General features: G+C 45.3%; 1 protein-coding gene across 2 annotated transcripts; it reads right to left on the bottom strand.

Annotated features, from left to right (window-relative positions):
• Positions 1-559: 559 nt before the first annotated feature.
• Positions 560-9,133, bottom strand: LOC117430386 (protein ABHD15-like). Of its 2 annotated transcripts, XM_058998178.1 has the most exons (4): positions 8,412-9,133; positions 7,127-8,290; positions 2,866-3,218; positions 560-1,856 (listed from the first exon to the last, which is right to left on the bottom strand). In XM_058998178.1, the coding sequence occupies exons 2-4, from the start codon at positions 7,646-7,648 to the stop codon at positions 1,280-1,282; spliced, it is 1,452 nt and encodes a 483-aa protein (XP_058854161.1). In that variant the 5' UTR covers positions 7,649-8,290; positions 8,412-9,133; the 3' UTR covers positions 560-1,279. The 2 variants fall into 2 exon arrangements, with proteins under 2 accessions (XP_058854161.1, XP_058854160.1); XM_058998177.1 differs by having other exon boundaries at positions 7,127-9,133.
• Between the last annotated feature and the right edge of the window lie 343 nt (positions 9,134-9,476).

Consider the following 9,476-nt stretch of genomic DNA (forward strand, 5'->3'; position numbering starts at 1 on the left):
TGACATCCCTAACTATATATCTGTTTCAAATGTGCATGGTTTCCTAGCGCACATCAAACTGAACTTACAGGCAGACTCTGAGACTTTAAGTTACAGTGTAGTTACAGTGAGGGCTCTAGAATCTATACCTACAGTGTAGTTACAGTGAGGGCTCTAGAATCTATAGATACTGTATCTACAGTGAGGGCTCTAGAATCTATAGATACAGTGTAGTTACAGTGAGGGCTCTAGAATCTATAGCTAGTGTATCTACAGTGAGGGCTCTAGAATCTATTCTCATTGTCAGACTGCAGTCCAAACGGACAACAGTAATAAACTAGTTTCAGCAAAACCCTGGACTGGTGGGGATACCTGATCAGCATCACGGCCAGGAATAATGTGCCCGTGGGGCCAGATCCATTTAATTTAGACTGAATAATGTTTAATATTGCTCTATTGAATTAATGAATTGGACCATGTGTCTGTATAGCAAGTTAAACAGTACATGACAAGACTACGTGTGTGTGTGTGTGTGTGTGCGCGCACACACACTGGGGGGGTAATTTATCACTCCAAAATGCATTATATTTAATTAGATTTATTTTATTTAGATAGACACAAGAAAACATTGTGACTGTACAACGGTGCCAAAAAAATAATCACAAACACTCCTTTCAAAACAGATCAGTTTAGATACAGGCTGGCTCACTAAGCTGGCTCTGTGCAACCTCCTTCCACACTCACAGTGCTCTGCAGTTTACTTTCAGGTCACAGAACACTCAGATCTGACTTTCGCTTTGCAGAACACTCAACTGTGAAATCTGTAGGTCTCCATTTTCCAAACACATTGCAGTCTTACAAAGAGCAGGGTCAAGTCAATTCCATTTTAAAATCAATTCCAATTCCTTTGTTAGGAACTGGAATTGATATTTTAGAGTTGTAATTGTTCAACTGCTTTCATTTTAAGCCAATTTAATTGACTAACAGGAACATAAACTAAAAAAAAAAAGTTATAAAGCATAATTCAGGAAATACAGGAGCTTCATTTTCTACAGCACGTCACTGATGTTGTACTGTAAAAACAGCCTGGGGCAGACCTGCTACAAAGCCCCTTGCATCCCAATCTCATGATGGGGGGAGTGGGTGCCCCAGTCCAAGGATTCACCCTCCTATCCTAATCCTGCACTCCAAACCCCCAGTGAAACTCTTCTCTCCCCTCCTGGAGCAGCCCTGTTCTGCAGTGTCAGTGCCATACCCTGCAGTGTGCCTTCCCTCCTAGTGTCCAGCGGGTAAGCAGCGGTCACCTGGTGTAGGACCTCTGCCAGTTATAGATGTCAGGGATGTTGTGTGAGCAGACCGCCTCTCTCTTGCAGATGCTGACACCGCGGCCCCGGAAGGCCTTGACGTTAGTGCCGCCCCCTAACCCCCGGCGGCGGGCTGCCAGTTTGGTCCGTTCCTCGGCCGCGAAAAACTCCGAGGTGGCCCGGAAGAACTCCAGCAGCGCCTGGTGGCTCCACAAGGGGGCGTCGTCTGCACCGCCGGCTCGATTGCCCGCCGTGGCAAAGCCGCAGTGACCGCCCTGCTCGGTGAGCAGCAGGAAGAAGTGCGGGTTTGACTCGAAGAGTTCGAAGGGCAGGGTGGTGCGGGGGTCGCCCCGGACCTGGTCGTCCTGACTGCACAGGCACAGCACCGGGATCGCCACCTCATCGACGTCCCGCAGGGGGTCGTTCCGCTCCCAGTAAGAGTCCCAGCTGCCGCCGCTCACCACTGCCCCCTTCTGGCCACCCTGGCAGAACAAGGCCTCCTCCAGCCCCCGCAGAGAGGAGCTAGAGAACAGTGCGTCTGTGCACAGGGTCTCGCCCAGCGCAGTCTTGTACCTGCGGACAAACCCCACAAGAGAAGCACAGGTTTAAACAAAACATGTTGGTTTTATATGGGTTTAATCCAGCTCAAGACCACTTTTCATATTTTTGCATTGCTTCAGTGGCAGTCAAGTGGTTAATATCAATAATTCTAATTTTAAAATGTACTTAAACTGAACCTCTGTACATGCCATTGAATTAAGTCATAAACCGTGCATGTTTCCAGCAACACAGTTCACTGTTCTTTCCTGGCAGTTCAGCTCCAAAACACTGTTCGGATCAAGAAATCTGTATTAAAAAAATGTTAATTTGCAGGGTATGGGAATATCTGATCAGCATTGGCTGCTGTTGTTTCTGGCACATTTCCCAGACACCTCGTTCAGGGTTTTAGGAGGTGGGGGTCTCTCTGTATGTTTTGCGTGCTCCTGAAGGATTTCTCGACAGACTGCCAGGGACAGTCAGTTCTGGCTGGGAGTGAGTTTTATTTAATTTATTTATAAAACTGCTTACAGTCGAAAAATCTCTCGGTCTCATTAGGACTCATTAAAAGCAACAAACATAATTAGGCACATTTGAACGTCATTCTGTCTCAGCTTGGGAAAGCGGGCCAGGTTCAGGTTTGGATTACAGACTTCTGTAAGTTTTGTGGGGGAGGCTCTGCCAATGCTTCTCCTTCAGTCCACATTAACAAATACATCCAGGTCTTATTTATTCTGGTCTTTAATCTCTGCATGCTGCTGATTAAGTCTGTACCCTGCACGTTTGTACTGTGTGATTTGTACATTGCAATCGTCCTTTTATATAGTTTTTCAGGACGCCCTTGTAAATCAGGCCTCAGCCTCAATGGGCAAATCTGGTTAAAAAAAATAGAGAAAGACCCCCTCACCCCAGCCCCAGCCCCAGCCCCAGCCCCAGCCCCAGCCCCAGCAACGCCCACCCCAGCCCCATCTACCCCAGCCCCATCTACCCTGGCCCCAGCCCCAGCCCCAGCCCCAGCCCCAGCCCCAGCCCCAGCCCCATCTACCTGCTGAGGCAGATCTTCTGGTACAGCAGCAGAGCCCAGCGGTACAGCCAGGGGGCGCCCGTCTCGAACCAGTCCTGACAGCGGAAGATGGGCGAGAGGCAGGCGGCGGCGGTCACGTAGCTGGAGGAGCCGCACTCGCCCAGGTAGGAGAGCAGCAGGCCCGAGCCGGTACTCTCGCTCACCGCGTACAGGCGTCCTGACGGCTGCCGGTAACGGATGTAACGCACGGCCTCCCGCAGGTCCGCTGGGTCCCCAAACTGCTGAAGCTTCGCTGTGCTGAGAGGACTGCCGTTGTGACTGCGCCGGTTAAACACCACGGGGAGGTAGCCGTGATTCAGAGCACCCTCACACAGCTGTGGGAGCAGGGAGACAGAGAGAGATCTGATCAGCATACAGGGAAAAGCAAGCAGCAGGGACACAGAGAGAGGCCAGATCAGCATGCAGGGAAAAGCAAGCAGAAGTCTCAAGACGATGAGGGCACACTGAACTGCTTTACAGTGTTGTGCCTTAACACAGAATTCAGCAGTCTATGTGGTTGTGTGTGTGGATGTATCCAGGACTGGGGTCAATTCCTGTTCCATCGAAGGAATTGCAATTTATAGTTTAGAGACATCATTGTTGCCATTGTTCAACTGCTTTCATTTGAAGCCAATTTAACTGACTAGCAGCGACTTCAATTCAAGTAAGTTGTTGCCACTGTGAGAAGCTCGTTTTGAATGGGAACTCATTTTAAAAATGAATGACCCCCCCCCCCCCCCCCCGACCCTGAATGTACCCCAAGCAACCCCATGCCAGCCTGGTAAATGAAATGCTTCAGCTGATTATTCACAGCTGTTGGCATTCGAGTTGGAAATCTAAAATAAGCATTAATGTTTCAGTTAGTGAAAACCAGTAACGGGTATTCTACGATTCTTCCACTTCAGTTTGTGTGACTTGAAGGTAAAACGAGCAGTGGTGTTGTGTGTATAAAAACTCATCAGCTCCCACACGTAAAGCTTCGTAAAACAACTGTGGCATCTGGAAAGCCTCTCTGAGTGCCTTAGTGTCTGCAGATATTCTGTGCAAATAATGAAGCGTCTCTCTCTCGGATGAACTGGCTAAACAAACACAATCTTCCTCCTCCTCCTCCTCCTCCTCCTCCTCTGTAGCCCACAGCCGTGAGGGGATTAGAGAGCCTGCCATCGCTGCGTTTCCCTGAAACGCTTTGACCTTTACTATTTAACCATCTTCAGCGGCAGCGCGTTATCACAGAAACTCATTTAACAATGAATTAATGAACTTCACGCTGAATGTTTGCTTCAGCTCCTGTATTATTTGTACAGATTAGTCAAAAAAAGCCTCCAAGATACACGGTCTTAGACTGCAGTCTTTCCATGAGCATTGTGTTGGGACGGTGTGGAATTCCTAATCCCTGGCTCTGCTCTTCCTGTGCCAGCTGGAGACCCCTGCATGGCACTGCTCTCACAGAGGAGTGGAAAGCAACGGCAGCAGGACTGCAGCACGGACACCCACACATTCCTCACGTAGGTGCAAAACTGCAACTCTGTTCAAAATCCATAGCAGCAGACTGTTGAGTTTTAAAACCAGGCCGGTCATTTATTTAGGAAGCAAAATGTAATTTCCCATCAAGTCCTTAAAAGGGATGTCCAGACTTTATTTTCACCTGGTGGAAGACAATATCCTGTGACCATACTATAGATTAACTTCCTGTGCAGCAGGAATTAGGACCCCCACATGCCTAGAGAAGTGAATGCAGTCAGATTACAGCAGCAATAAAACGGGCTGCTGTGAAATAACAGTTCCTTCAAGACTGGGATTTCAACGGTTTATGATCCCATATAACCCATTCCTGTTCCACAAGGAATATTCCATAGGGATCTGATGAATGTAGGGAACTTGGAGGGCTCCCCCAGTTTGCAGATCAGGGTGTACAGAACAGGATAGATAAGCTCTTCCTCATCCCAGCCACTCCGCTGCTCAGGGAGAGATGATGATTTACGGGGTCTGTGTGCGTAAGTGTGATCATCATGGTTATTTTATGGCTCAGTTTGTCAGGGGAAGGCTGTGAAAGATGCGCCGCTGTCACTGTGATTAATGGTATCAGGGCTGTCGTTTGGGGAGGCAGACAATGCAAGCGTGGGAAGAAACAGACAATCACGTGGCTTCTTTGTTTCCACAGCCTGCGCAGATCAAGAGGAGAATGCAAGTCTCAAAGGATACAGCATATTGATTTATCAGTGAGAGAAAGGGCTCGAGCAGTAATCATCCTGTCCTTCAGAACTGGCAACCCAGCCTTGACACATGCACTGCAACGCTGGGGACAGCACGCCCACCTGCATGGAACAAGCATCTTGTTGTGTGTGTGTGTGTGTGTGTGTGTGGGTGGGTGCTGGGGTTTTCTTTTCATAATTTGAGACAAATGCATATTTTTCTTTTAGGGATTGTGTAAGACTTGTATACTTTTAAACACAGTTTGTATTTTATTGCTACAGCAGTACACGGTGGTGGACAGCTGTTTGCAGACTGTAGAATGAGTTTTCTTCTCAAAGTTTTTCTTGTACCTGTGAGAATAAGGGGGTGGTAACAGCTGCAGTACCAGTAGGCATGGTAGTCTATTTGAAGAGCAACAAACACCCCCCCTGAAAATAAGCACATATATTTCCAAAGAGACCAAGAAACTGTCCCCATGTGACAGAAGCCATACAAATGTGGGCCACATTAGGGTTGGATGAAAAGCAGTTATTAATTAAATAATCACGACCCTCATGAGGATCTTAAATCTGGACAGGATCAATTCCTGTTTTTCAATTCCAAATCCATTTCCAGTTAATCCAAGCAGGTAAATCAATTGCTTAGGAAACGCACTATGACTTCAGCAATATGTTAGTTCGGAGCAGATTTAGCGGGAGTCTAATGGTTTGGGAACATACAGCTGGGGTTACTGCCAATAGGTGTGTCCCAAATACACCAAGCATGGTGATTGGCTACTTGTGTCTTAAGATAGAAGGACCATTAATGACCACTTAGTTTAAAGGCAAAAACTAAAACGGGTAGGCAGTGAATGTAGTTACACCAGCCATAAAGCACATCTGCTTTCATCATTCAAGAACAGGTCTCTTATACAATCATGACTCAATGCTCTCTCACACACACAGTTGCTGTTATACTGTTGTAAATAATACCAGCCATCTGCACTAGTGTTGTCAATGTCTTTTTTAAAAACAGGACACCACTCTTCAGAGGCAGGGGAATGCAGCTGGAACGTGATATAATATTGTGAAGGGAGAACTATGAGGGATAAATAGTCTGATTTAGATTGCAAAAATCCAAGACAAACAGATTGCTTTTAACCATACCCACATATTTAAAGGAACACTACAGTATCTAAATACTGTATATGTATTATTTATGATCAAGTATATAGCACAGCCAGTTCTCCTATATAAACCTGTGACAGAAAAGCATTGCTTAATCTCGTAAAAATGTTACTGAAGTTTGAGCAGAGAGGGGGCAGGGAGGAGGGAATCTTCTACCTTCATCCCAGCTTACAGCAAATAAACATTTACCTGCTTTTAGGCATGCAGCCTGGGAGTTAAATGCACGACAATTCAGGGTTTATTTATTTATTACAATTTTTTTTTTTGCTCATTCCCAATATTCACACTCCTGTGTATTGATTCCCTTAGACACAAGTCAAAGGTGCCATGGCAACAAGGTGTTGGCCTTGTTGTTGTCAGGTTGGAGGGAGCACACTAAACATCTACCTTGTTAAGAAACAAAAGATAGAGGTCTTAAAGTCACAGTGCCTATTAAAAAATAAATAAATAAAAATCAACTCTGGGGTTTGCCCTGTAAAATGCTATCACAAAAACAGAAATCTGAAAATATGTGTATTTTAATTGAGCTACAACAGAGCTGAAATGTGTCGTTTCCATTCTGTTAAAATGAGATTCTCACAGTGGCAACAAATTACTTAAATTGAAGTCACTCTTTGTCGATTAAATGGGCTTGAAATGAAAGCAGCTGAACAACCACAACGATTATCATGTCTCTAAAATATCAATTCTAATTCCTTCAAAGGAACTGGAATTAGGAATTGACCCCAATCCTGTTTCTAACCCCTTAGTGCTGATTGTAGTGTCATGTACAAGCACATTTGGATAATGTAAACTAACAGGACTGTCCACAGGGTGTGTTCCATTAGTTATGCGAATTACTGTGACCAAAAAAAAAAAAAGTTACATGAAAAGTGCCATCTTACCTTAAGGACATTCCTGGTGATTTTCCCAAATGAATTAGGAATGACAAGCAGAACGGGATTAGTGGAGTTACTGGAGGCGCGTCTCCTTTTATGAAACGCTGATCCTGCTACAGCCCAGTCCAGCGCAACCAGCCCGTCGTCGCTCATCTGGAGGTAATCCCGAATGAAATGGACTCTTCTCTCCACGGGCCAGCACGCATTGAAAACGGTCTGCAGGAACGGGTTCCTTCTCCAGCTCCAAGTCAGCCCTGTTGTAAAATTGCTGAAGGTGACGCAGTGCTTGAGGAGGTAGTTTGCCAGAGTCGACGGCTTGCAGATCAGCGACACCGTCTCCCCTGCCCCTGCAGCTGTGGCAGGTTCCGAACCGCGTCTGTCGGGGTCGCTCATTTGACGGCTGGAGGCGCAGAGTCCAAACCGGCTAAGCAGCGCCACCGTCGCCGTTCTGAATCCGAAGCACTGCTTCACCGGCCAGAGCAAAACGACTAGGATCAGAATGCAGGCAGCAGCGAACCATTCAGGCATACTGCGCTCAGCTGAAAAGCGGGTAATGCTATGGCAAGAGTCAGTGGTGAAGGCGGAGGGTCGGTCGAGCTTAATGTGAATGAGTTTTAAAAGAAAAAAAACATATACATCAAACAGACACAAAAACGAACAACGTTGCAGCAGGCAGTCTTTGTTTTAGCGGTAGCGGGGTTTCCGGCTAAATAACAATGCACACGAACAGAAATAATCCTTTCAGTTTGTTTTCTTCACCACCTGAATGCAGAATGCTGCTATGTGCTCTGAATGGGCGCTCGTTCAGAGTCCAATCCATCCAGCATGTTAAACAATTTGCGAACCGCCTTGCCTTTCCTCTTGAAGAATAACATGTACTGGTAAACCGCGGTGCATGATAAAAACTAAACAACAAAAATATCAGACTTGTGCAACTGTCTTTATCAGCAAATGTAATAAGAGAAGCGTATTTGCCAGCAATGTTCGCAATTCTTCGAGCGTTGTTGTAATCCGATACCTATGTATTCATGAGCGGTTTTTATAAACGCAGAATCCGGTATGGTTTGAGCAGAATACATGCATTCGGATACGAATCTTCTTCATGAAGCACTTTGCAGAGTCAAATTATACACACAGCAGTCCAGTAATTGAGGCTGCGGGGGTTAATACCTCGAAAGTGTAATAGGAAAGCAGTGTTATTACTGTGAACCGCCTTTCGCTTTTAAAGCAAAAATCTAAAACGTTGCATTAAAAATAAAAGCCACAAGACCGCTTGTATTCTGTTACCTACTTCCTCCAGTGCAATGCAAGCGAATGGGTTGGATTTAGCTCAGCTACAGTGTTAACTGAGGCAGATCACTACATTTTGTTTCCGCTTTCACGACACCTCACTTAAATTAAACCCAGTGAGTAAACAGCTTCAGCGTTGAATGTGCCTCTTTCACTGAAGCTCCAGAGCAGTCGCTTGTCTCAGAGTTCCAATCCTGTTGATGTCACAAGTGCCCGATTCACTCCGCCGGGGTTCGACTCGGCTTAACAGTACTGGACTGCCCACGACTCGGGGTCACAGATCAGCAGGCGGACAGGGGAGGAGGACTCGCTGAGTATACAATTACTGTCAAGCCCCAGAACACCATTCTCTCTCATCATCTACTTAAAAACGCTATCATCAGACTGAACCACAGTTAATGCAATCCATAAGCCAAATTTCTAAATGATATTGATATGTTCTTCAATGTTGGCTCAGTACAGTTATTAGAGGTTGTATATGGAGACGGTAAGTCGGTGTACTGTACTGTGTTGTCAAAGCAAGCGTGCGCTGGCATTGCTGTGTTTCTTTAAAGCAAAACCTATAAATTGCTGATGGAATCGGTAATTAAAGGGTGTAGACAAAACCGCCACAGAAAGAAGGAACATAATAAGCTTTGTATGTCTGATAATAATAATAATAATAATAATAATAATAATAATAATAATAATCGGTTAGTTTATTCAAATAGAACGATTAACTTCGTTCCCTGTCGAAAACTGGAACACGATATTGTATTTAAAACACTAATCAGACTGCATTGCCGCTACAGTTTATTTGTACAGCACTGTTTGATAGGTTAAGCCCTGATCAGATTCATTAACTGAAGCCTTTGTTCGGTTAAAGCAGATTAGCCCGTCAGCGATCATTAATTACCTCGGACCAATTCAATTATCTACTACGTGTTGTGGCCAATTTAAAACATTGGCCCAATTATTATTATTTATTATAGTATTGATGTTATAATGCAGTGACCTTCCGTCCGAGGTTTGCGGAATATTTGACTGTTTTCAAATCAAAATGAAAAACAAATTATTACAACTCACT

Source organism: Acipenser ruthenus, chromosome 24 (genome assembly GCF_902713425.1).
Source record: "Acipenser ruthenus chromosome 24, fAciRut3.2 maternal haplotype, whole genome shotgun sequence".
In the NCBI taxonomy this organism is placed as follows: Eukaryota; Metazoa; Chordata; class Actinopteri; order Acipenseriformes; family Acipenseridae; genus Acipenser; species Acipenser ruthenus.